At 50.7% G+C, this 27,424-nt stretch overlaps 1 protein-coding gene across 1 annotated transcript; it reads right to left on the minus strand.

The window, feature by feature from the left end:
• On the minus strand, positions 1-27,424 carry CHST13 (carbohydrate sulfotransferase 13). Its single transcript, XM_056501375.1, has 3 exons — positions 27,244-27,424; positions 4,544-4,620; positions 1-1,300 (listed from the first exon to the last, which is right to left on the minus strand). Exons 1-3 carry the CDS (start codon positions 27,335-27,337, stop codon positions 455-457), a joined length of 1,017 nt encoding a protein of 338 aa, XP_056357350.1. The 5' UTR covers positions 27,338-27,424; the 3' UTR covers positions 1-454.

Below are 27,424 nucleotides of genomic sequence, written 5' to 3' on the forward strand. Positions count from 1 at the left end.
TGACATTAAATTATTGCTTTATTTCTGGTTCTATGCAAGTCTCTGATACACTCCACTCTGACCCCTGAGACTCCATGTCTGCTCCCAAACAGCCCAGTAAGGAGGAGAAAGACCTGAAGGGATCCTGCCCAAAAAAGAAGCCTTCCCAAGATTTGGATCTACAGAGGAGTCTCTTAGTTAAAAGAAAGTCCCCAGCCAAGGCAAGAAATGTCCAGTCCCACCACCATTCCCTGTAGATATTGAAGGCTGGGAGGCAAAGGGAAGGAAAAGCCCCAGTGTTTTGAGAAGTGTTCTTCCTCTGATTGTGCATGAACAAGGCATCAGGAGATGGAGCAGGCCCTAATAAAAGGGCACAGGGAAGAAGTCATCCAAGAGATGAGCACAAGGTAGGAGGAATTGTGGCAAGATGAGAGTGATCCAGCTCTCCCTCACCTCTTCCCCCACAGCCCCTGCCTCATCGGATGCGGAGGTACGAGGGGATGGAGTAATTGAAAAGCAAGTAGTCCATTTTGTATAAATTAAAGAGTCTCCTTTGGTAGAAGGGGCTAATGTCCTGGAAGAACTGGGCCGTCATGTCGTCCGTCGTCCTGGTGGTCTTGGACGAAGCGGGGAACTTGACGCTGGCGTCGGCCCCCACCAGCTGCAGGATGTAGTTGGCATCTTGGGCCAGCGTCTCGTACTTGCCCACCACGTCGTAGTGGATGATGCAGGGGTGGCAGAGCGAGTGCACCCGCTCCCAGTGCTCGTTGAAGGGCTCCTCCTGCTGCGTGCGCGGGTCCAGCAGGTAGTAGACGAACTCGTCGAAGCGCACGTCGTCGCCGCGCTCCAGGGCGCGCTGGCTGGGCTGCCGCCGGTGCCGCCGCACGATCCTGGTGCCGTAGCGCTTGTGGAAGGCCGTGTTGTAGCTGAGCGTGAACTTGTTGCGATAGGCCGAGACCAGGCGCTCCAGCGGCTCCCGCACGAAGACGAACTTGAGGTAGGTGCGCAGGCGGGCGTTGATCTCGGGGACGCTGTACTCGGACAGGCTGCGCAGGTTGGAGGGCACGTGGGCCTCGTGGGCCGGGATCTCCAGCGGGTCCCGGTACTTGCCCTGCCCCGTCAGCACCATCATCACCCGCTTCCAGTTCGTGCAGGCCACCTTGGGCACGTAGCAGTAGAGCAGCCCGTGCGCGTCGTCCACCACCAAGTGCCGCAGGTCGTCCGGCCGCAGCAGGCGCCGCTTGCGGGTGTAGCGGCTGCAGACGCTGCTCAGCAGCTCCCGTCGCTGCTGGTGAACTGCCTGCAGGGACGACTGCTCAAACTGGGGAAAAACCAACAGAGATGGTCACCAGCCTGCCCCGGCCGACTGCGGCCTACACACAGCACTCGGCCCACCTTTGTCCCCGTGATCCCCCCGTTCCTGGGTTCGCAGTCACCCATGGGGGATTTTGGACAGCACTCGCTTTGGGCACAACTTGACTTGGTGCACTTAACCCTCGGACAGGCTGGCATCGAAAGAAAGGACTGAATGAGATGAGGAGCTGGATGAGAAGTTGCAGGGGGTGAGGGAAGAACAGGCAGTGCAGAGAGGGTCAATAACAGGGCACACTGTGCTCCCTCACAGCAGCCTGGCGCATGCACGGCCCCAGGGGCAGAAAGCACAGCCTGTTTGCTGGCACAGGGCCCTGCACCCTCCTGCACTGCTGCCCCACACTGCACCCACACACACCCAGCCAAGGGCAGAACCGTGGCACACACACCTGGGCATGCTGGATGGAAATGGCCTGGGTGTGCTGCCAGGGAAGGGCAAATGGACATGGTCTCTAATGCTGGTGATCAAACCCTGGTGAGCAGGAGGGGAGCTGAGATGAGGTGGGTGGCAGATGGCATGGAGAGGAGTAAGGGGCTGAGTAGGTGGTGCTGAGGCCCTCCCTGAGGGCTTTGGGTTCCTTCTCCTGAGGAACTTCTTCCACACAGGCCAGTCCCAACGCCTCAGCTCTGGTCACAGCTTCCTTTGGCCGCAGGGACAAGGAACCAACACATGGTCCTTTAACCCTTCTGACCCTTGTGTCAAGAACTGGCAGCTGCTGCACTGGCTTACCAGAAGCCCAGGATCCCTTAACCCCTGACCCAGCTGAAAACCCCTTTCAGATCTGGGGACATGACCTTTCCTGTCATGGTTTTTGTCAGAAATCCCAAAATGTCACTAGAACATCTGGGGAAGGAAACCATTTCCAGGAAGTCAGAAGGGGAAGGTCCCCTCCTCCTCCTGCCCACTTATGTCCCTGTTCTGCTCACAAGAGTTGGGAAATTCCATGTTCCTCATTGCTGGGAACATCCACAGCCTTGTCTGGGAACAGCAGCACCAAGCACCTGCTAACCCAGGGTGGCCCTGACCCCTCAGGACCGTGGCTTTAATGCCATGCAGTCACCACCATGTCCCAGCATCACAGTGCCCCCACTTTGGGGCTGTAAAGACACTCCTCCCAGTGTCAGAGGTGCCACAGCAAACAGCTCTGCAGTTGCACAGATGTGGCAAGCTCCAGAAGAAGGGCAAGGGCAGGCTTGGTGCCTGCATCAGAGCTGTCAGTGCCCAGGCATGATAAAGAACACCCTTTGCCAGGCTTCAGGTGCTCCCTCACTGCTCCCTGGGGGCTAGTGAGGTGCTTTGGGGGGCATGTGAAAGGGCTTGTAAACCTCCTGCCAGGAGTGGGGGTGCTAAGACAAACTGTCCATCCTGTGGATGATCCCGTCATCTTCAGAGAGGGACATGAACATCTGGGCAAACAGCTCCTTCTGCAAGGGACGAACCACACTCAGACCCTTTTGGATCTTATTTCCACAAAAGAAATAACCTTGTCCAGGTCATCTTAGTGACCACTTTCTCCAGGAACCTTCATGGGCAGTAATCTCAGACAGGGACAGGAGGAAGCATCCCATCCTTACTCCTTCCAACAGGGACATGATTAACGAAAATGCCAAAACAAAGGAAATTCAGGTGAGCAATGCTAAATGCCAGCAAGGTATGACTGACATTGTTGGCTACTAGGCTAAAAACAAAATACAGCACCTAGGGAGGTGATAACCACAGCTGAAGAAGCATTCTCATGCTGCCTTACAACACAACCAAACCTTTCATTAGAAAGTTCTTTAGTTTGGAGCCTCCCTGTCAGCTTTTAGAACTGGAAAAGGTTTTTGCAACGGCTTAGAAAAAGAGGGATTCTAATAATGTGACTTTTTCAGGTGTCTTTCCCTGCACTTGCATAATTCAGAACTATTGGACCAGAGAGACAGACAGACAGACACTGTCTGCAGGCATGGCAACAAATAAATGGCACTACTTTTCAGCAGCCACCCACTGGAATAAATGCATGTCTTGCAGTTATTTCAGAGCAAAATTGCTCTCTTCATTTCCTTCTCTCTAAAAGCCAGGGAAATTAAGTATCACTTTCAAGGAAATAACACCATGACATTCCAGCAGCATCAGGGTTTGCTGGCATCATGGCCAAGGGAATCCATATTTGCCATTTTTCAGAGAGAAAACGTACTTTGGCTGCTTACAGACATAAAAGCATCAACCTAGACAGTAACACAAAGCAACACACACAGAAAGATCTGGCTGCATTGGGCACTGTACTGAGGGGCCACCAGCACTGCCCTGTGCCCTCTGGGGCTGTAGCAGAGGACAGCCCCATGGACACAGGGAGATGCAGGGCACATGTGGGGGCTGGGCACGTGGCATGGCACCCGTTGGAGGGTGGTTTCCCACAGAGCTTCCTGCAGGGAAGTTGTGGGTGAAGATCCCTCTGCAGAGGCAAGTGTGGCTGATAGAGGGGGAAACTGCCTGCTCAGGGGGAAATGCAGTAGAAAGAAAAAAAAAAACTTTTTACAGCTCTGACCACAAGCCCTGCTGTGCAGGGCAAGCAGGACACTTTCCCTGATTCCTGCACAGGGAGGGACCCACCAAGCCCACCTGGAGGGGAGTGATTCTTTGTCCAGGCTGTGCCTGGCTGCTCATTTCCCAGCAGGTATAACTGGCACAGCTCAGAGTGTTGGAGAGGCCTGAGATGTTCCAAGATTATAAATCCCCCATGGCTGAGTCCATTTATATCTATGTATGTGTCAGCATATATATATATATATATATACACACACACACATATATATATATACACACACACACACACATATATATATATATATATATATAGCAGCTAACATCTGTGAGTTATTAAATCAGGAAGGGTGGTAATGAAGCTCTTGTCCTGCTATTAAAATGTTCAGATGGCAAAGTCTCCCAGGTTTGCCCACCCATGGCTCAGCCCATTGGTAATTAAAATGTTTGCCCAAGTACCAGCAAGGGCCAGAAGCAGTTTTTATCAAGTTACCTACCCAAGCAGTGTGGTCTTGTCTTTTAGACACAGCCAGAGCTTCAGCTGCAAGGACCCTGGGGGTGGCTGGACCTGGCACAGTGCCCCACACACCAGAGGAGTGGAAGAAAGGGTCAGCACTCAATGCTACACTTGATCTTCACCCCACCACTTCCCTGTCCCTGTCCCCTTACCTGGTCACTCTCATATAGGGCCTGGAGTGGGCTGCGACCAGCCTTGCCTTGCCAGGTGGATCTCATATCTTCAGAGGCTGAAAAAGGAGTGAGGAAAATCAGAGGGGTTGGAAGGGTCTGCTTCCCTCACCTTCTCTTGAGATACCCAAGTTGGGATAAGACTGCCTTTCCCAGGAAGAGACAAACCCATTTTGCTCTGGAAGAGATGCTCAAGCAATGTTCTTCCCTCCCCCTTACTTTGTAACAAAATCTTCAGTTAGGATTCAAAAGTTCCAGACCAATATTTTTAACAAATAAAACACCATAAATAAATGCAACAATTACAATTTCAAGACCAAGTAGGAAAAGTTTGATCCATGTACTTTTGGGAAATGCCATTTTATCCATGCTGTATGTTCAAGGGAATGACCCAGAGGAGACAGGACCCTGACCAGCACTGCCAGAGCCCTGTGAGGGGTGACACACCCTCTGTGCCTGGCAGAGATAAAGGGCAGATCCAACACTGGCAGCTTTGTGTTGAACCTCCACAGGCTCAGAGACATGGATAGGACCACACAAACTGGTTAGGTGCTTTGTCTGACTGGTAAATCAGTTGAAGTTCTTATTTGCTATTTATATTTTTTTCTTCCCTTCTAAACCAGCAGCATCTCCTCTGGTGTTTGAAGATGAAGACAGACACCCAGGCAGTCCTTGCCCCTCCCTGCCCTGCAGACCATCTGTTTCATTTTGGAGATCCATTTGCAGCAGCACCAAACCCAAAGCTGGATGTGCCCAGCCATAAGTGTGGCACCAGAAACCCAATCAGTGACAGCTGCTCAAGTTCTTATGCTCATAAATTATTTAAGGATGCAACCACCTTCCAGGCTAGGAAGCATCTGCTTCAGCTGCCACTGTCAGCCCCTGAGGTCCCCTCAGGGACCTGTTTCCAGCAGAGAGGGGGCAGGACCATGTGGCCTGGATATCCCAAACCAAAGCCTGGAGCCAGCCATGGCAGGGGCACAGGCCCTCACTTGCAGCAACACTTTCAAGCAGCTCTCCCACCACTCACCCACCCTCTGCTTTTTGGCTCTGACTCTCCACTGGCAGAGGATGCCACCACAATTTCCATGTGACAAGGTTTGTAACCATGGGGGAGCCCTGGCATTGGCTCCCCCAGAAGGAACCACACCATGAGTTTTAAAACGGAGAATTAAGTTTTTTTCTGAAGGGGAAGATAGGACACATTGTTCAGGAGACTGTGGCCTGGGAGGCTCTTCCAATCCTCCAAGTTCCTGGAAAAAGCATCTGCCACAAGATATTTCTGGCAACGTGGAAGTTTCTAACAGAAGCTTTTCGCATGACAGTTTGGGGCTCTGGATCTTTTCTTTCACTGACCGTCACCAACCAACCCCAAATTTGTTATACAAGTCCCAGATGGCATCTGTACAACCAAAACAACCAGAAGGAAAAATCCAGATCCTGTGTTCATTTTGACCTGCTTGTGTTTTGCTTAAATGAAAACTGCTCCAAAGCACAAAGTCACCAAGGTCTGAGCTAAACATTATTCATTCCTGGAGCTGTAATTAGGAGGAAATGACTGCCTGACCTCACGAGATTTCATCAGCAGTGCCTGTGCGCTTGCGTGGGAAATGACACTTCCTGCAGCACTGGATTGATCAAGATGTGACTCAAGGAGAAGGTACAGTTTCTTCCTCAATCCTCTGTACCAGTTACCCCACAGCAGGGTGAAATAGCATCTGTGCCAGTGGGAGATAAGCAGAAAATCCAACTTACGGTGCTGGGCTGAGATGCTCACCCCAGAGAAGCCTTGTTCCACAATTCAGGCTCAGCCCTCTGCAAATGACAGGGAATGAGACTGACCTTGAAAACTCGACTCACTGCAGCTCACATCTGCCAACAGAGAGCACTAAGGCTGAGCCCCTTCCCCCTTTGGATGGGGCTGATAAACTCCTGTTGCATGTAGGACTGTGACACTGTGCAGCAGACACTGCTCCTATATTTAGTAAAAAACAATGTGGAGGCATTTGTTTTTGTGATTAACAGGTGCATCATCAGCCAGAACCTTTCTCACTGGGACAGAAGCAAACCCTGGGTGGTTTGGGATGACTTAAGGCTGTTAGAAATGCAAATAGCTTGTGCTGGTGCTGCACAGGGCAATGTGGAAATGTCCCAGGGCAAGGCTTCAGTGCCTGCTGCAGCGTCAGGTCACGGCCCTGGAGGAGAGCTGGCTCTGCAGGAGGCTCTTTGGGCTCAAGAGAAGGCAAATCTGCAGTAAAGAGGGGAGGGAGCAGAGGTCAGGCAGGTCACAGCCATGCTCTGACCTCTTCAGTCCTCTTTTTTTCAGAGGGACCAGCCTGGCCGGTGGCTGCTGCACTTTGCAGGGTTTTTGCCAACAGCCCCAGCAGAAACCTTGTGCAATGGATTTCCTCCAGCCCTTCTCCAGCACAAGATCTGGCAGAGAACAAGGTGTCTTCCCTGGATAGCAGCAACCCCCTGGGATCCCTGCTATGCTCTTACTGTACAGAGTTCCAGAAAAAAAATGGGGAAGAGATAAAAAAAAAATGGAAAAAAAATCTTCCTGCCAGGCTGCTCCTGTGCAGCTGGGGGAGTGCTGAGCTGGCAGGGGAAGACACTAGGCTGCAGTGTGTGAACAGAGACAAGTCTGTGCCCAAAGCATCCCCAAAACACCTGGGATGCCCTGGCTGTCACAGTGGTAGGCAGGCCAGGGCTGCTGCAACCCCCTTGAGCCAGCAGCAGGCTGGAGACAGTGATTTTATGGAGTTCACCCCACCAAGATCAGCCTTTAACACCCAACACAGCCCTGCCCCGTGACCCCAAGCTGTGGCCACCTGTTCATCAGCACCTGCAGCATCCCTGCTCACACACTCCTGCCCAGCCCTCCCTGCTGCCAGATGCTGGCTGGAATGTACACATCCCTCCTATCCTATCTTTCATGCTGAAAGCGAGCTAAGTATCCCATTCCCTTTGGGACTGATTTACCAATCTCTGGAATGCCCCTGGGACTCCCAGAAATTTTGGGAAGGCCAAGGAATACTGAAATAAATGACAGTGTTGAGGAGAGAGTATCACGTGAATGGATTAATGGTTTGTGTTGTATCTTGGCACCACGGCCCTGAGTACAGCAGGATATTCCATCATGGAGGAGCTGCCAAGATCTTTGCATCTTGGTTTTTCTCCTGACTTTATAGCTTGTTACTGAGGTTCCCAGATTCCACCACATGCAGTGGTAAGTCTTGGAAATATAGCATTGCCACAATTGCATCTGAAAGCAGGGACATCACTTAGCCAAGGCATATCAACTTTCTAAACCCTTGGCAACTGCAGGATCACTGTTTGGGTGAGAAGCATCAACACAGTGCATGTCTGTGATCCAAATCTGAAGCATTTTTCACTGACACAGGCAGAAGGAAGTATCACATTTGCCCTTTGAATCTTCAAACAATGAGGCAAGGGAATAGGAGTGATGTGGAGCAGGAGACTAAAAGTGCTGTGCTAGGGCAGAGACACTGACCAGAAATCACTGAATAAGATGAGCCTGAAAAGAAGCTCAGGCACACTTTTGAGTCTCCTGTGCTACAAGGGCTTTCAGACTTTCTTTTGGAGCTAAAAAAGATATCACACTTCTTCCTTTCTTTCCTCCTGTACCCAGATTCCAGTGCTGTCCCATCACAGCTGAAGCTACTCTCTGGCAGGGTGACATCAACACCACAGCAGGATCTGGGGCTTCAATGTCTTGCCAGCTGTCCTTGGAAAAGGGAATCGATTTTAAAGCTGTGAATATTTAGGTGTACTAGCTGACTGCAAAGACAGCCAGACGTGTGAGGTGAGGGAAAGACTGGATCATGCCTATTCCAGACTTCTGGAAGCAGTGAAAAATATGCTATTTTGGCTGCAGAGACCCTTATAAAGGGAGGGAGGTTCTCTGCAACCACAACAGCAAATCCAGTGTGTGAATTGAAGAGTTTGGCTTGGAAACAGGATTCAGGCAGCAACAAGCCTGCTAGGCTGACATCAGCATTGCCCAGGCTTTAGAAAACAGTCTGAAGAAAAGAAAGTAATTAAAAGATGTGAGTTCAACTGGATAATAAATAACTTAGAATGAAAATCAACACAGCACTTACCAGACACTGCTCCTACCCATGCAAACCTGTCTGTAAATAAAATAAGCTATTTCTGTGTGGTAGATCCTCACCCTGATACACACAGTGCATGAGAGACAACAATGCAGAGGAAACAAGGACTTCAGTCAGAGAGGATGAAGTTTAGAAGGTGAACTGTAAAGGCCACGAGCAACAAGAAAGCAGGTGGCACTTAAATGAGAAATACTGCACAGAGGGCAGATTTCTAGAAAATAGCTCCCAGATTAACTTTGGGATTAATATTTTGTAAAGGAGTGGGCATAAAAACAGAATGATACTGATGATGGGCAAAGACTTGAGAAAGGCTGCCATGGCAGGGAAAGACAAACACCAACAGGGAAACTGAAGTTCATCCTGGATGAGGGGAGTGGAAATTTAATAGGATTTAATTTCACAATGCTGGAATTCTGCAGTTTCTGCTACTTTGCTGCTGGAAGTGGCAGGAGGTCCCAGATGCATTAGTTCTAGGCCATCAGCTGCTGGTGTGACAGTCATAAAAAAAGGCAAATGAAGCCTTGAAACTAATCAGGTGAGATATCTGCCATCACAGCAAAAAAAAAAGCATTAACCATATGCTATTATCCATAGCACTGGTGACCTTCACCTGCAGCACTGACAGCTCTGCCCTCCTGGGACCAAGGCAGGTGCAGAGCTGCTGAGAAGGGCTCCAGGTGCCCGGGTGATGCCAGGACTTGCTGTGCCATGGGAGGCTGCACAGGCTGCATGTGTGTGTTTGTGTCACTGGGAACAGCCAGCAGAGAGGGATGGGAGCTGTTCCACATGCAGGACATCTTCACACCCTCTTGCTCAGGTGCCACATGGGAAAAGGTTTGGAAACCCCAGACCAGTGGGAGTGAGTGGCTGGGATGCAGCAGGAGGAATCCCAGCTCATTTTGGGCTTGAAGATGAAGCTTTCAGACATTTTCCAGGCTGGGCCCTGGGGCCACAAGAAGCCAAAAAGACTCCACATGTGGTATCCAATATGAAACACTGGAGAGAGTTAACACCTGGAGGAGTGTTCTCCTGGGAAGCCAAAGGAAGTGAAGAGACAGCACATGTATTGCACATGAGCAGGCACCCCAGAGGCTCTGAGGAGATAATCCTGACCCCACCACTGCCTCCCTACTGTTGTCTCACAGCCCCAGCTTTGTTTCCTGTTGTGTCTGTGCAAAACCTAAAAAAAGAGAAAAAAGTAACTGTGGTGCCTGAAATGATCAGTGTAAATTACAGCCTGCAAATGCCAGCAGGGCAGTGGGAGAGGTGGTGCTTTGTTCTGTAGGAAGAGTCAGCTCTCAGGGCAGACCCTCTTGGAAGGGAATGCTCTCTCTCACACCAAAGAAAAAGTTCTGAAATTGAAGGTGATATTTTCGATGGATTCTGACTTGAACAAAGGAAAAAGGTCTGGTGACAGGAGCAGTCTGCTTGGCACACATGGCATGTGTGCAGCTGAACTGCATTCATGGGAGAAAGAAGAGTGTACAGTGGGAAACCAATAACTGTATTACCAGAAAGGTAAACAACACCCAGAGCTCTACAGTGTGCAGGGATCAGCACTGGGTTTAAGCCAGTCACTGGAAGAGCCAGAAATTAGGACCTGGATCTCTTTGTGGGCACAGCAATGAGCTTCTCCAGACCTTGCTGACTCCTCTCCACAACCTGAGTGAGTGAGTGCTTCAGCCTCAGCAGTGATGGCTCACTCACCCCTGACCACAAAGATACCACTCCACAAAGTCAGGCTCCTCACTACTGAAATAATGCACCCAAGAGACACAGAGAAGGATCCTGCCATAGAATTTCTAAGAGGATATTGTGATATTGTGACTATGCTAGTCAAAGCCTGGCTGCAGCCACTGGCTGCTAAATCTGCCCAATTTTTGATTTTAACATCCAAGCAAGACAAAAAGAAAAAAAAAAAAAAAAAAAAAAAAAAGAGAAAAAGAAAATAGAGCTTGGCAGCAACAGTGATAGATCCAGACAGTTCTTGCAGTCTGAGCTCAGTTTTCCCTCCTGGTTTGATAGCAAAGACTGAGATATGCAACTGTACCCACAGACTGCATGAAGATGGTCCAGGACACAGAGGCCAAGAAATCCCACATGGAAGCAGCAGAACCCCTGGGCAGTGTTCAGTGGTCCACGTGAAGATCCCTGCCTGGAAGGATCAGAGCTATAGGGTCAAACAGTGTTGTCTCCAGAAAGCAATTTGAGTCTAGGAAGCTCTGGCTTTTATGCTTGGACTCCTACTGATGGAGAACACATTTCCTTAATTTCTGCTTAAGCACAAAGGCTGATTGTTGTTTGTTGTTTTGTTTTGGGTTTTTTTGTTTTTTTAAGATAGATATTTTTCAAAACTACAGTGATGTGAGAATCCAACACCAGAATTCCACAGAGAACTCCAGACTCACTTAGTGCCTTGATTTTGTGGAAGGCAGTGACCTCTCTTTGATGGACACAATGACCAAATAAGTGACCATTTGCTTTCTCACATCATACTCTTGGCTGTGAACAACTATGTGGCAATTCTGGTATTCACAGAGCAAGGGAGAACCCTTGGGAATTATTCCTATTTTAATTCTTACTGAAAGGTTTTGATTTGGGAATGGGAATTTTTTGGCTCCAAAAGCAAATCAAATTTTTGACTTCAAACAGGCAATAAAATCTCCTTAGATTCTTGTGACTGCTCATTTGTACTGCATCTAGAAAGTCAAGGATATAGACAACAGAGGCTTAATTAAAAAGCTTAGGAAAATGAACCTAATAGAGACACATGATTGATTTGCTTAAATGCATCCTTCATCTTTGTGAATTCAGACACAACCACCTCTGCTGGGGAGTTGCAAGTGTAAGGTGTAAGTGGCTGGGCTCACCCAGGTGTCTGCACCCAGAACACTCAGAGGGAGGTAACTGGCAGCAGAGCAATACACAAGAAACAATTGTGGGGAAAGAGGACATGTCACAGCAATATCCAGACAAGCACAAGCAAAGGCAAAAAGCAACCAGCCCTATGGAGAACAACCAGAAGATGATTTCTGGTCCTTTCCCTGGGTCTCTCCCAGGCACAGCACTGCTCCCCAAGAAGAGGAGAGCTCAGATATCAACCCACAACAGCCTGCACCTCACACAGCTTCCACGTGGCAGAGAACAGACCCCTGCAGAGCAAAGGCTGGACTTGACCTCTTCTGTTATCCTGGGGCTGTGCCAGAGAGTGGTGAGCAGGAGTGATGGAGGGGAGCTGACATCAACCCGCAAACTCTGCAACTCCAATATTTACAATACAAACATGCATTTCTTGTTCCAGACCAACATCCTCTGCAGCTCAGGAAATGCCCCTGTGGCCCTTCCCACCATTGCTTCTCTTTTCATGGTGCTTTTCTCCCCAGTTTTGCCTGTTCTGCCTCATGACAATGTCCTCTGGCAGGCACCAACACAGGTAACAGGTTGCCACCCAGCACAGCCTCATGCAGTGTGGTCACAGGCAGACCCACCACTGGCCTCCTCCAGTGTTCTCCTTGCTGATCAATAAACCAGTAATGTATAACTCAAGTTTTTCCTGCCAGCCTGCCCCTGGCTCTGTGGGCCAAGCCTTGGGAAGGGCTGACTGCTCTGCTGAGGTACAGGTGGCAGAGAGTCTGTTGGAGACGTCTTGCTAGGGAATAATTCTCCATCAGACCTTCCCCTCTCCTGTTCCCTACAGCAGTCTGACAACCTGGAGCATCCTGGGGAGCAGCAGAACCTTCCCCATGCTTGCTCCAGAGCATTTTCAGCTATCAGAGCAGAGCCAAGGGCCAGGATGTTTGTATCCCTGCAAGGGTTCTGGAGCAGTCCTTCCCAGATAACCCAGCCAGGCTAATGTTGTGTATCAGAAGGACAGGGCCCCTGTGATTCTGCCTCCCTGAGCAGATCAGCATCCCTGTGCCCTGCAAAGCCATCAAGTGATTCAACAGCATTCCTCCATGTCACCAGTTGAGCCACAGCCCTCAGGCTTCCTGGCAAGGCACCAGGAAGCTCAGCTGTCCCTCTGAAACCACTGGGTGTCTTTCACCAGTGCTGCACCCTCACTCTCAGGCTCAGAAATTGCTTTAAGTAGCTTGGTTTTGGGCCATACAATTCTATTTTGAAGCACAGCCAGAGCCTGGATGTTGTCAGCCTGGTTATTCCCATGGCAAAGGGGCTCCATTTGGTGGCTCTGACTTAATGATATTTCTTTAGCAGAAATTAAACCAAGTGACTTGAACTTGGCTGGATCAGACAGAACTGAGTCCCAGTGACACAGGGACGCTTGAAAGCTTAGCTCAGGTGTTTTTTCCCAGAGCTGCACATTTTCTCCCATCCCCCCTAGTCCTTTTGAAAAAGCCAAACCAAGTAATTAAACCCCCACACCTCTCCTCTTGGAAACAGAGATCCACTGGGAGGAGGTTACCCACAACACTAAGGGAAAAACCACAAGGAAAGCAGCTCAGGGCAAAGCTGAGCAGGGCAAGACAGGACGTGTGCATGAGTAGGTTTGCACAGAGAGCAGCCCACGTACAGAGCTGCAGCAGGGGATGACAAACTTCTCTTCCAGCAGCCCAGATGGGTGAACCCATGCATATGTTTGCATATGGGAGAGGGTGGTTTTGCATCTCCACAGGCACTGGGGTAACACAGAAGTGATGTTTTAGCCACAGTGAAGTACCATTTCAGGACAAGATAAGGGGTAGGGTGCAGAAGAGGGATGTGGACTGCACAATGGTCCATCATCTTCCTCTTCTCCAGTACCTGGCTATAATACATCACATTCCTGCAGAGCCAAATGGAGGGATCCTACCAGATCTATCACACAGACATTCCTCCCCAGCAATCTCCCCTTTTTGTACAAATGACTCTCTTGTTTTCCTGGAAAACTACTTAAGGCCAACTCCAAGCAGTCACAGATGGCTCCTGAAGGGTGATGGGGCACCCCATCCCCAGGACCCATTTTCATCCCATATCTCTGCTGCTGAAGCATCCCAGTACTCCCTTCCCAGCCACAAACCCCAGAGGAGGCTCCACAGGCACTGAGCTAAGGTGACACAGCTCACTTCTGAGGAGGCACAGCCATACAAACCTCTTAGTCAAGAGGGAAAGGAGCATTTTCCAAATTTCTTCCACCAAATGCATGTGCTCCACAGCTACCATCCCCTGGGACAAACGTTTCTGCAGCATTTTCAACTCACTTCCTACCCAGACACACAGATGTGAAGGTATTAGGGATCCCTGGACATCACCATAGCCAGGTGTACATAGAAAAGATGTCTAGGATTGCCTCCTTTGGGAAGGAGATGAAAGGAGGTGTCACCCCCTAAAAATAATACCCTTGCTTTCAGCAATCCCCCCTTGCATCTTCTCCAGAGTGCCAGGGCTGTGTGGCACAACTGGGTGGTGATGGCAGCCAGGCTCCCTGGCACTGACAGCAGCCTTGCTTCAGCCAAGAAACACACTGCAAAGAGGGGATAACGAGTCCCTGTTTTACACGGGATAACTCGATGGACTGCACTGCCTTAACAGGAAAGCCATTCCCTCCTCCAGGGATGTGGCCTGCCGGCTGGAAGGCAGCAATCTATGAACAAGAGAGGGACAAGGGGTGTGCTGCCTTCAGGAAATGCTAATGGGGCGTGGAAGAGGGTTCTGAGCTATTCTCTCTGGCAAGTGATGGATGGGAAGAGCCACGCAGAGGGGTGAGCACATGTCCTGCTCTCATTCCAGCCAGACAGGGAACAGCCAGGCTGCCAGAAGCTGCAGTGGTTGTGGTGAATGTCTGGAGGTGGAAACACACAGTCTGAGGGAACTGAAGTGGGACCAAAAATCCAAGCACACCTGCCTCCACTTGTGCCCAAGATCCCTGATATCTGTGCACAGCCATCTGCAGGCAGCATCCCTGTAAATGGGGCTAATGGGAATGGAATGCCTCTGGCATGCTGCAGTGGGGGATGGAGAGGCAGCAGAGCTGCACCACCTCTCTGTCTGGTATTGGGGCACTTGTCCCACCCACACAGTGCAAACTACCCACAGCACAGACCCTCACACAGAAATCTGAGGGCTGACAGCACAGGGACAGCACAGAAGCCCCAGCACATGAAATGCACTCACGTGGTTTCCAGCCTGCAAGAGGCACATGGATGCTCCCTGCTTCCTCAGTCTGGGGTTGCAGTGACCCATGCTCACGACTGTCACCCACCCACAACCATTTCCACACTCAGTGACTCATGCCAGATGCAATGAAACACAGACAGCAAGCACGGGGCAGGGACCAGCAGTATAAGGTGCCACTGGCACCAAGTGCCACCAGACTTCAGGTTTCTCTGTCTGGATCCAGTTCAAGACAGACACACTGACTTTCATTGGAAAATGCCTCAGCCCAGCCTCTCAAGTGCTGTGGCAACCTTTGTGGGGCAGGCAATGCCCCTGTGCCAAGAACAGCACAGACACCTCCTGAGCGGGTGCTGTGACAGGCAGCAGCTGGCCTGACCCCTTCCAGCTCCTCAGGGCTGTCCCCCTTGCCACCAACTTCCAGTATCCTCTTTCAGCCTGAACATGTCCCAGTCATGTTCCTTGCCAGGAGTCACACCTGAAGGGTTTCTGACAGGTCACACACGGGGCTGGCACTGCCATCACTGCAGAAACGTGACAATTGGACCTTATTTCACATCACCACTCCTTCCTCCACTGAAAGGATCCAGAAACTGGCTCTCCAAGGGGCAATTTCTCCATTCCCACTCCCCAGGATCTCTGTGCCTTTGGCACAGCTCCTGGCTGGAAACAGGGGGCTGGGTGAGATCAGCCCCTGCCACAGCACAGCCTGCGTGTCCCGTTCTGCACCACGTGGGATGTGGGATGGGAGGGAGGGAGGCACTGGCCCAACCTTCAGAGCTATTTGGGTTTTTCTCCAAACCACTAAAAAAGAGGGATCTCTGCCGAAAGTGCTCCAAAGAAACACAGCAAGCACTGCTGACAGTATAATCTCCACTGTCCTTTTCTATTAATGCTCGTGCAGGTTTAGCAGAAATTGAGAAGCTTGGAGCTGACTTTTCACTGTCCAAGGCATGCAAGAGCTCCCAGGTGAGCAAAGCCAGCGTGACCCTGTGTGCAGCCCCCTTCAGCCCCCTTTGGAGGGGCACTTCCCAGCAGGCTGCTGGAGCACTTCCCTGGCTAAAGAGACAATGGATTTGTGTGTGTTTTGCTCCTCGTGTCTGGCTGACAAACCCAGCCCACAGAGGTTCACATTAGCAGTGCACACTCAGCACTCTGCTGCTAACCCAGCTGAGGGATGATCCAGCACTGAGGGGTTTGCAGCCAGCTCTGCCTCTCTGCCTTCCATCTGCTGTACACAAAGCTCAGGCAGCAGCCAGAGGTGGCTGCGAGCTTTGAGGGGGTGTCATCAGATGGATGGGGTTTTTTTAAGCTGCTACAAAAAGAACATTAAACTCCTGACGTGAGATGGGGTCAGAACATCCTGCGCTAGTTTATGTGCATGTCACACACATTGGGCGGGAAAATAATTGTCTTCCTAATTTTTTTTTTTTTTTTTTCTTTCCCCTAACAGAAGGCTGCTCAGCTTTTAACTGGCTGGAAGAGGCCTCTGAAATCTGAAATCCCCGGTCTGTCCAGGCTTCAGCCAAATGCCTACTATTTAGGGAGTTCTGGCTATACCCAAGCCAGTGCAGGGACTGGCTGCCACTGGTTCCAGAAGTGGCTGTGATTCAATGATTTGTCTTCTGGACATACTTCAAAACCACTTGTGCATTACTTTTGATGTTCAAGATCCTGGAAGGTTTACTTAGGAAGAAGTTATTGCCATTGCCATTAGGAAGATATTAAAATTACATGAAGAACCTCCTTGTTTTCTATAAAGCTTCATGAAAGTTCTTTCCTCTTTTGGTTTCCACTTTCTTGCACAGCTTATTTTGCCTTTACATTTCTAAAGATAATTTTTCTTCATTTCTCACTGATGACACCTCTTGGACTATCATAGTGCCACCAGCCACCTCCAAGCTCAGGGGCTGGCACAGCTGGGCCCTGTCTGTGTGCTCCCTCCTCCCCAGAGGTGGGGATGGCTCAGGCCCTGTTTTGCAAAGGAAGCCTTCTTATTCCCATTTAGTCAAGTTGAGTCAAGGATCAGCCAGGGAAACTCTAATCAAGTGATGGAAAATGGTGACAGTTATAGGATTAGCTCACAATAAATCATGCAGAAAAGGAAAGAAGGAATCCAGCTGCTTCAAGGAGCTTGCCAAATGCCCCAGCATCATCTGTGGGGATCATATTAGGAACAGAGCCAATGGCAGCTGGTCTGGACACTCTCCTCCATTTAGTGCATGGGTTCTTCCTAAACCTTCATGTCTCCTCAGCAGCAGGAGGCTCTGGTCACCTGGTACCACCCTGAGGCAGATGCCAGGAAGGTTTAATAGAAAGATCACAGGCATTTTAGCTGGAGGGATGTATTTCACTGGGGCAGTGTCCCTAGGTCTCTACTGTCACAAGGACTGCAATTAAGATCCTTATAGGAAACAGAAAATGAACAATATCCAGCAGGAACACAGCCTCTGTGAGCAAATAAAGTATTTGTGTGTAAGTACCATGCAATCTTCTGTTTCCAAATGGTTAATTCCTCCCATAAGCCAAGCTAGAAGCTTTCCAAGAGCAATTTCTCTTCCCCATTACGCCTGTCATTCTCCTGGCCCCAGTTGGATGCTTGCATTTATAATACAAGCCTGAACTGCCAGCATTTCCATTCCTTGTCAATAAACTCCTCCTTTGCAGCCTGCTGCCCGAAGGAACTGCAGAAGAGTTGCACCAGCAGGGCCAAGGCAGGGATCCTTGCTGGGATGGACAGGGGCTGATTTTCCCTGGGCAGGGCTGCAGCAGAGATCCAGCTCTCCCTAAAACCCTGCTGTGTGGTGCCATAGCCCTGCAGGCCCCCATCTCTGGGCAGGCTCAGGCAGCCCACAGCTGCTCACACAGCACCTCAGAGCTGCCAAGCCAAGAGACCATCTGCACCAGCCTGCTGCCTCCTGCTCAGCTGCTGAGGCCAGGGGACCAGGCTGGGCTTGCTCAGAACCTGCCTGCACTCAGGTCTGCTTTGGGCAGGTGCTGTTCGTGCCCTCTGCACAGGTACAACAAAGAGGAGCCTCACTAATATCAGATGGCTCTTGCCATCTTGCCAGCTGAGTGTGTTTCAAGCCATCTTCTCAGCTCTGTGCATCTGGGATTGATGAAAGCCTCAATGAGCTGATCTGAGAAAAAATGCACGCTCAGCAAACCCTTCCCAGTGCAGCACCTTGCACAGAGCCATCCCTCCCTGGCTTTGCTCATGGCTCCCATCCCTCTGCTCCCAGCAGAGGCAGCTGAGGGGCTTGTCCTGCTTTTCTAAATGACACTGATGAGACTCTCTGTCATAAGATACACAACAAGAGGCTTTACAAAGAGTTGAAGAGATGCATGAACTCACGGAGGAGGAGAGGAATGAATCCCAGCCTGCTGGAGACTAGTGAGAACCATCTCTGAGACCCATCTCCAGCACATACAGTCCCACCACATGGCCCCTCATGCCCACATGGCTGTATTTGCAATGACTACTGCCTGAGGCCACCAAAGTGCCTCATCTCCCCAGCCAGCATGTTCAGCAGAGGACACAAACACCTCCAGTGCCATAGCAGTGCTAGCTGCTTTTCTGATGGCTTTGGATTCAACCCTTCCTGAGTCTGGGGACATTGGGGACATCCCTTCCCTTTTCACAGGGAGAGAGCAAGCTCTGATGGGGGCCTCAGGAAGAAGGGAACTGGGAGGCTACAGCACCCAGCAGCAGCTGTGGGCTACTGATGCAAAATTCCACCAGCATCAATTCAGCCTTGTTTGGGTCTCACAGTGCCTGTGTCTGCTGATCCTATTAAGCTAAAGGGAAATCAATCTCCCTGATACTGCCAGGAGTAAACTTGGAAGACACCCAGCTGTGAATATGCTACTCCTGCACCCTTGCCAAAAGGAAGGGCCTGGCTCTGTAGATATGTGCAGGACTGAACTCGCTGCCTTCTGCCATGGGGAAATCTGCCTGTGCAGAGGCACTCCCGTGGCAGGCAGAGCCACACTCTCACAGGGCAACACAGCACAAATGGGCTGGGGAGCTGCTGGGGAGCTCCTGACCTCCAGTTAGTTTGTGCTGATTTCTCAGGTCCCTGCTTTGAAGAAAGCCCTCTAGAACAGGCAAGGCAGCCCCAGAGACACCCACACTCACAGCTCCAAACAAACACCACCTTTGAACCTTTTGTTGATATTACCCATCTTCCTGAGAGGTCAGTGAAGCAACATCTGGCCAGAGAGCAGGCTTGGGGTGGGTTCCACATCAGCAGTGAGGCTGCAAACTCATAGGGAGAGAGAGCACTGCAAGGGATGGCTCAAACTGCTGCTGCTTCCTCCCTGGAAGAGCTGGGAAAGCAGCCAGGAGATGGAGGGCTATAAATGAAGTTTATGTGGACATTTATGTGGAGAAGGAAAAGCTGTGAGCACCTTGTGACTGGAGGCCAGGACTCATGGCCTCAGCATCCCTCCATCATCACAGGTGACAAGCTGATGGGAAGGGACCTACGGGCCCTGTGCACTGCTGTGAAGATCCAAAACATTTAATGGCACAAGTACCATGGGTAGGGATGCCAACACCTGCCCACCTGCCATGCCCAGGCTAGAGGCTTTCTCATCTGTCACCTGAGCCACTGCAGAGGCAGCAACACCTTCAGAGACACTCTGGAAAGAAAACAGCTTCAAATCCAGTGGGATGCTGCTCTGAGGGAGTCTATAAAAATCAAATCCAAATGTGAAAAAGCTGGGTCTCACCAGAATCAGGTGCTTCTTCAGACCAGCAGGTCTCAGCACCTGTGCTCAGCATGGCTTGTGTACCCAGCACTGTAACACTCACCCAAGCACACCACCAGACACAAACCCAGGGCACTCACAGCTGCCAAAACACCCCAAGGGTGCAGTGACAGGGATGCAGCACTGCTGGGAGCACTGCACACCTTTGCCATTCACTGCTCCAGTGGCTCAGGGGTCACTGGTAAGGTGGAGGGGAGGTGGGGCTTGCCAACAGACAGGGAGGCAACCAGGACTCCAAAGAGCCAGGCCAGGGCTGCCTCAGGGCTGGGAAGGCTGGTGCTTGGAGAGCCCTGCTGTAGGTCAGGAAGCTCTTGTCACAGCACAAAAGGACCTGAGGTGGCACGGGCCAGCACGTTCAGCTGGGACAGAAAAATCATCAGACACGGAATCCACACACACACTCACACCCCCAAAACCAGGTTCTCAACCATTTTCAACACCAAGTGATTCTCCTCTCAGCACAGAGCTGCCACAGGATGTGGGTTATGTGGCCAGGCTTTCCTGCACTGCTAGACAGTGACGAGCCACCTCAGCTGAGGATGTAGCTGCTGAACCAAGGGTGATGGAGCTGCTGCAGTCCTAACCAGGGAGGGGAAACCCTGCTTTCTTCTCCCAGGAAAGACCAACTCCAAACCCTTCCCAGCCAAATTCCCATCAGCCTGCCTGCCCATAAATTTATGATTATTTATTTAGTAAGATCATCCAGATATTAAAAGCTCAGAGGCACTATGGGGAAAACAGGAGCAGGCAGAGCAGCCAGCCTGTTCCTCCAACAGGTTGTAGGAATTCCCCACTGGCTGGTTCAAGGCTGGACACCTCCATGCCCTGAAGCTAAATGTGTTCAGTGCCATGCCAGCAAGCCAAAGGGAGTAGACTCATGCAAGGATCTCTGAGGCAAGGATCACCAAGTCTAGAAAAAAACATTGAGGCAGATCAGATCCCAGACATCCCAGTAAGGGCTGCTGCAAAGGGTCTGGGAAAAAATGAAACTTGCTCAATAGCATTCAAAAGAAATGCTGGGAGAGCTCAGCTTCCCTCCCACTTGCCCTGTCCCTGTCCACCAGAAGCCAGCATAAAGAAAAACTGGCACAGCCAGAATAAATCACAACATCCAGCCATGAAGCAAGGATCCCAACATCTGGAAATGAGCATCAGGGATGGGGGACAACATCATAGGGCAGCAGCATATACAGAGGGCATTTAGCAATATCTCCCACCATCCAGCCTTGCTGGGAGGATTCTACTGCCAAGGGGGGAGTTCCATTTGAAGAAGGGAAAAATGAAAAGATCTATGTGAGTGAGTGGGGAAATTGCAGAGAGTTTGTGGTTGAACACAGACCTGTCCCACAGCTGCAGATCCAGAGACAGGGTGTCCCAGTTTACAGCACTGCAAGCTCTGCAGGTACAGGTGCATCTATGGGAGAGAGCAAACTGGTCTAAACTGGGCAGCAGAGCCTGGGAATGTGAGGTTCAACTCCCCATTGACATCAGTCACTCCCCTCCATCCATGATGAATTTTACTGGGGGAAAAAGGTACCTCCAGCTCCTAGGGTAGGTCCATTTGTCCCTGTTTTCACTCTCAATGCAGACTGTGCCATGCAGGCAGGACCAAGGCACAGTGGTGTTAAACCCAGGCCTTTTGGGCCACCAGAGCTACTCAGTGAGATGTTCCCCCCTTGGCAGACTGCTAGAGGTCCTTAATGCCTTTGGATAAGGAAAGCTTTGGGCTTTCACCCAGCTGTGCCTCAAAGGCTCAAAGTGAAACATCTCCCCTTAGCCCCTCAGAAGTATTTGGGGAGCTAAGCTCTTCTTTGGGTCCTCAGCTCCAAGAGGCAAAACTGGGAGTTAAGTGCCTAATGCCTTTGTACTTTCTTGGCTTCTGATACAGAGTCCTGGGAAAGACAGCTGTGTTTGCACTGGAATGAAGATGGAGGGACTGTCATGCTCTCCATTCTGGTGCCTGCAGGAACCAAGGACCAAGAAATAAACCCAGCACATAAGAAATCCCAACACCCTCAGGAGAGCCCTGCACACTGCACAAACACTCATCTCCCAGCCTCTCCTGCACCAACACAGGCAAAAGTCCTGCTGGTGCTGTTTTTGAGGAGTTCTTATTGCAGGATATTGGAGTTGTGTGTGTGGGGACAAAATGCAGGTGCATGGTGCTGCCAGAGAGGAACAGCCAGGCTGAGATGCCAGAGGAATGCAGGGCCAGGAGAGGCTGGATCCAGCCAGCAGAGCCACCAGGACACGAATTTCTCCTGCAGGGACAGAGTTAACTCCGGATGTGCTAAGCCCACCCCTTTCCCCTCTGAAACCTCTTGCATGGATCAGAGATTCTCAGGAAACTGTATAAAGCCAAGAAGGACTAGAGAAAGCATTCCTCATGGAAAGCCTGGCCCTCAGGAGCAGATGGGCTTCATTACTGCCCTGCTCTCAGCAGGGTGGATTTATCTACCCCAATGGGTCACGGATGGAGGCTTCACTTCTGTTCCAAACACAGCAGATCCGAGAGCACCCAGCCTCTGTGTGCCAACATCTGGGCTGACAAATGCTGCTGTACTTGGAACACTGGCTCCTCAAAAGGAGGAGGCTGCACCCTGGGAAGGGAAGGGAAGGGAAGGGAAGGGAAGGGAAGGGAAGGGAAAAATCAACACGATCTGAGGGTGGCTTATATTTGTGATCCCTGCCTGTGCTTGCAGCCTTAGCCAGGGTAAAAGCAGCATCTCCCTCCTTATCTGGAAGGCTGAGGACATGTGTCAGCCAGCTGCAGGCATGACCCAGGCTCAGAGCATTCTCTGGCCAAACTGCACACACGTCCCAAGGCAGCGGCTGAATTTCAGCCTCCAAATACCTTCAAACAATAGGGAGGAACTGAGGCCTGAAATAGGCTCTTTCCTGTTCTGGAAAATCAAAACAAAACAAAACAAAACAAAACCTGGTTTTCAAAGCTCTTCTAATATTTAAGTGTGTATTTATCTCCATTCATGCCAGGTCTAGGTGCAGTTGCAGGTTCAGGGATTAGAGGTCTGTGGGTCAAATCCCTTATCAACTCTATAATCTCTCTAATAATTTGCATCCCTCTGAAGGGACCTATCTTTAGGCACAGAGATGGAGCTAAGATTAATACATTTGGAACAATAACTAGCAAGATTTTCTCCAAGATCTGCTAGTCCTGAGGGGTGTTGGCTGGGCAACTGAAACCACCTGAGGACTGGCAGGGAGTGGTGGCAGTGGTGTCTACCATACCCACCTTGGCACATCAGAGGGCTAAGGAACACACAAAGATAGTGAGGCAGTTCCCTACCTGTGATATCTGCTACAGGTGTTGATGTGGTTTCTGGCATTGCTGCTCATCCTCCTGCAACAACCCAACCCTTCTCTCTCAGGCTGAAGAAGGGGCTGGAGAAGGCTTTGCTCTATTAGAGCCCAGAGGAGATCCAGCTGGTTGATACAGGAGCAGATAAGGATGGAGAGAGGGCTCTTGTTGTTTTCTCACTTAGAAAGCTTTCTGGAATAGTATCACAACCCTGGCACTTCTGGTGTCTCTCATTGTGAAAGAGTCAGACCAAAGGCTGAGTATTCTCACCTGCAAAGCCCCGTGAGACCCAACAGCTGGTGCTGACAGCAGGTTGTGAAACAACATGGGGAGTGCAGAAGCCAGCACTGAGCAAGTGCTGCTAAAAAGACCTATGAAACAACAGCTGGATGCTGCAAATGGACAGAACCAGAGCAGAAATAAAGGAGCACTTTGAGACTGAGAGCTTTTCCTTCTTTCTTGTTGGAGAAAATCCACCAGCTCTCCAGATGTCAATACAGTTTGCCTACTCACAATTGCCCCAAAGACAAACCACTGGGGTTGCCCCACAGCACAGCCATGCAGAAATCTCAGACCAGATAAACACAGGGCCTTAGGACCTGCCACTCACCTCCCTCTACCTCCTTTACATGTTCCCCCTTCCCTCCATCCCACATCCAGAGCCATCCTGCCTCCCCCATTGTTGCTAGAATCAGTGTGGTCCCCCTGAGAACAGCAGTGACCAAAGCTCTGATGCAGATGAGGAATGGCAGCCTCCAGTATCTCCTGCTGTGCCAGCCTAGACGTGCTGCCAGCAGAGTGAGATGAAATACCAGCCTGGAGCCCTGCAGCGTGTTCCCCCTCAGTGCAGGAAATGTACAGCGTGCACAATCAGCACAGCTAAGGGAGCAGCAGAGAACAGCAGCTCAGATGGATGGATGGTGGTCATGCCAAGGGCAGGCAGGATCTCCTGGATGGCTGGGGGTGCCACCAGTTCAGCCAAGGACTCCTGGTGGCCCCCATCACCCCCTGAGCCCAGCTGAGGTGGTGTGAGGTTTTCCTGGGAGCTGAGTGCACTTGCCCACGCCACCAGCCCAGTGCAGGGGGTGTTGAAGGGTGACTGCTCCAGGTAAAGCCCAGAACTACCCACTGTGGTGTGGTGTGGAGGGTCCAGTGGCCAGTGAGCTCAGCACCACCTCCACACCTTCCTGCAATGCAGACATCCTGCCCTTGGCCATGTGTCTGTCAGCCTGGAGCAGGACAGCTGGTGGCCAACAGGACACACAGGTTAAAGTGAGCAGGGGACAGTCCATGGCACAGCCCCAGCCCAGGGCCAGGGGCAAGCTGGGCCTACAGCCCCTGTGTCTGCTCATTGCTACAGCCAGCAGGAAGGAAGGGCAACAAAAAACCACCAGGGCCACCAAGTCAGGGCACACTCAAGCACACAAGCCCATCTCCCTGTGGAGCACGAAGACCTGTCCCACCTCTCTGGCAAACACACCCAGCCCATTCCTGCCTCCAGGAGGTACAACAGGGAATTCTGCCACTGACTTCAGTACAATCTAATTCAGCCCACCACCAAAATAACCAAGGCAGCAGCATTTAGGAGCAGAGTTATTTCAGCACAGGCTGGTGTGTGGGTGTTCCTGAGGCAGAACAAGAAAGCCTTATTCCAGCACAGCCATGGAGCTCAGCACAAACCACTCCAGTGCACAACTGCCTGGATGGAGCTGTAAGTGGGCAATGCAAACACAGCAGTTCATTCCTGCTCCCTGAGCTGAGTGAGCCCTCAGCACTCTCAAGCTTAAAGGTTTCTGGTTATACCATCTTTCTTCCTATTCCTTGTCCTGGTCACAGGAAAGTTTGGTCTCTATGTGCCATTAGCAAGGATTAATTCAGCATGTTCCATGTAATGGACTGTGGGTGGCCCAGGGAAGGCAACCTGCTCAATCCTGCTAATGATGGAGAAAGGATCTGACTGCTCCTGGGGGAAACTCATAGCATTGCTTCTTTTTTTTTTTCTAGCATTTTTCTTCATTATTAGAGAAAAACCGAATGACAGCAGACAACTAAAACTCCAAATAACCCCCAGGCAGCCATCACTTTAAAGATGACATTTTCATTTGCAAATTGTTTACCTATTATTGTAACTTGTAACTTCTAAAATTCAAGTAATTGGCCCCAGTTTGTTTTCCTTTGGGATAAAAAATGAAGCAATCTTTAGCTTGCTTCTTTCCTGTATATGGTAATGACCTTTCCTCTGCTAGTGTGAGTTTCTCACTGATCTAAAGAGGAAAGGAAAAACTGTAAACAGAAAAATAATAAGGGAAAGAAATGGCACAAAAATGAAGGCTGGACCCAGGGAGAAAACTGTGTGGCTAGAAAATAATCTGATGTTAGAGAACATGAATATTTCTTTAACTTACCTCTTTTTTGGACCTAAAGGGGTAAATCCACAGAGGGAATTCACACTTTCACAAATGCATGACAAACGTTACTTGGTTCCAGCAGTTGGAGATCTCTACCTCAAACCTATCACCATCTATGGAACTTTCAAAAATCACACTTGCCCCATGTGAAAGAATTTGCAGGGCACTGTATTTCCCAAAGCACTTCTCAAGGTAGCATTTCAGACCCAAATTCCCTTCAGCACCTCACAAGACACCACCACCATTACCATCACCTGGTTTGCTCTGACCTCACAGGAACTCTGTGTGAAACTGGGTTGAGATCAGGTAAGCAATTAAAGTCAGCTAAGCACAGAAAGTTCTGCTGACTCAGAGCAGCATCTCTTTTTTGAAAACCTGAGCCCTGTAAAGAGACATGTTTTCCAGTCAGATGCTAGAAAGCATATCTAGTGTAAAACAGTCATCTCTTCATTAGCACCCCTGGAGATTAAAGCTGATTCAGTGCTGCACTTTTTACCAAGCAGTCCCAACACTAAAATAAGATGCATAAATCATTTCCTTAAGAAAAGAAAAAGTTACTGAGGAATACAATACTGATTATGGTCTTCTGGGATTTCTGAATTCATCTGACAAGCTTCACATGCTTGTCTAGAAAGAAAAAATGCTCGCTGAAACCCAACTCCTTCTCAATCTTACTCAGACAACAAGTTATGCCTTTCTTATTTTTAGGGAAAAAACATTAAAGTGATGGAGCAGCCCCTGTAAAAGGAAAATCACATTTCATTTAGTCTACACTGATAAAGTTCCATTAACGTTTCAGTCAAGTCAGTCTTCTGAATTTTAAGATGTAACTCTAAAGGCCCCATTGATGGATTGCTGCTGTACTCAGAAAATATTAGTACATTGTTAAAACATAGGAATTACCCAATAACGTCTTTTAGAAAAGAGAACTAATTTCCCCAAAGGAACAGAAAAAGGCAGGGAAATAAATTATCCCTCCAGTACAAAACGGTTCAGATTTTAGTTCAGAATTGTTTCCCAATTTCAAAGAAATTTTTAAGAGTACACCCTAGAGAAGTCCCTTGAGCCATTCAAACAGACTCCCAGGAATTCTTCCAGGAATTCCGCGGGTGTAAATCGGCACTTGCGGGTCAGAGCAGCTCTCCTGTCCCGTCCCGACCCCGGCACAGCCTGGGCAGGGCTGCACGGAGCTGAGCACAGCTCCGGGATCCACAGAGCGGCTTCGTGCCCCGCGGGGACACCGAGCAGGACAGGGAGAGAGGGAAGGGTCTGCAGAAATGAGAGATGGGGACACTGAACAGGACAGCGACAGAGAGAAGGGTTTGAAGAAAGGGGACACGGGAACACTGAGCAGGACATTGGCAGAGGGAAGGTGACTGTAGAAAAGAGACACGGAACAGGACAGAGGCAGCGAGAAGGGATCTGTAGAAAGCAGACACCGAACAGGACAGTGGCAGCGAGAAGGGGTCTGTAGAAAGCAGACATGGAACAGGACAGTGCAGGGAGAAGGGGTCTGTAGAAAGCAGACACCGAACAGGACAGTGGCAGAGAGAAGGGGTCTGTAGAAAGCAGACACCGAACAGGACAGTGGCAGCGAGAAGGGCTCTGTAGAAAGCAGACACCGAACAGGACAGTGGCAGAGAGAAGGGGTCTGTAGAAAGCAGACACCGAACAGGACAGTGCAGGGAGAAGGGGTCTGTAGAAAGCAGACTCGGGTGTCACAGCGGATCGGCGGCTCCGGGACAGCAGCGCCGCTCGCAGCGCGGGCGATCGCAGAGAACTTCAATGGGCTCAGCCGAGCGATGTGCGAGCTCACCGGCGGAACCGAGCTCAGCTCTCCGGACCGCCCGACACCCGAGCGGCTCCGGGAGCGAGGAAGGGGCTGCCCGCCCGCCCCCGCGACCGCCGGAGGACCCTCCGAGAGCGCGGACCCACCTGGGCTGAGGCTGCTCTGGAAGTAGAAGAGGACGAGCAGCAGCGAGCCGAGGCCGGCGGCCAGCGCCAGGCGCGGTGCCCGGCTCCGCCGCATCCTCGGCCGCGGCTGGCGGCGCAGCGCAGCGCCCGCGGCCCCGGCCCGGCCCCAGCCCGGCCCCGGCCCGGCCCGCCGAGCCCCGCC

Source organism: Oenanthe melanoleuca, chromosome 12 (genome assembly GCF_029582105.1).
Source record: "Oenanthe melanoleuca isolate GR-GAL-2019-014 chromosome 12, OMel1.0, whole genome shotgun sequence".
In the NCBI taxonomy this organism is placed as follows: domain Eukaryota; kingdom Metazoa; phylum Chordata; class Aves; order Passeriformes; family Muscicapidae; genus Oenanthe; species Oenanthe melanoleuca.

Bases quoted from the DNA above. Each gene is read 5' to 3' on its own strand.
- CHST13 (XM_056501375.1), bottom strand. From the start codon at position 27,337: ATGCGGCGGAGCCGGGCACCGCGCCTGGCGCTGGCCGCCGGCCTCGGC. The intron at 4,621-27,243 runs GTGGGTCCGCGC...CTCCTTTTTCAG, and splicing joins CCAGAGCAGCCTCAGCCCAG to CCTCTGAAGATATGAGATCC. The intron at 1,301-4,543 runs GTAAGGGGACAG...GTTTTTCCCCAG, and splicing joins CCCTATATGAGAGTGACCAG to TTTGAGCAGTCGTCCCTGCA.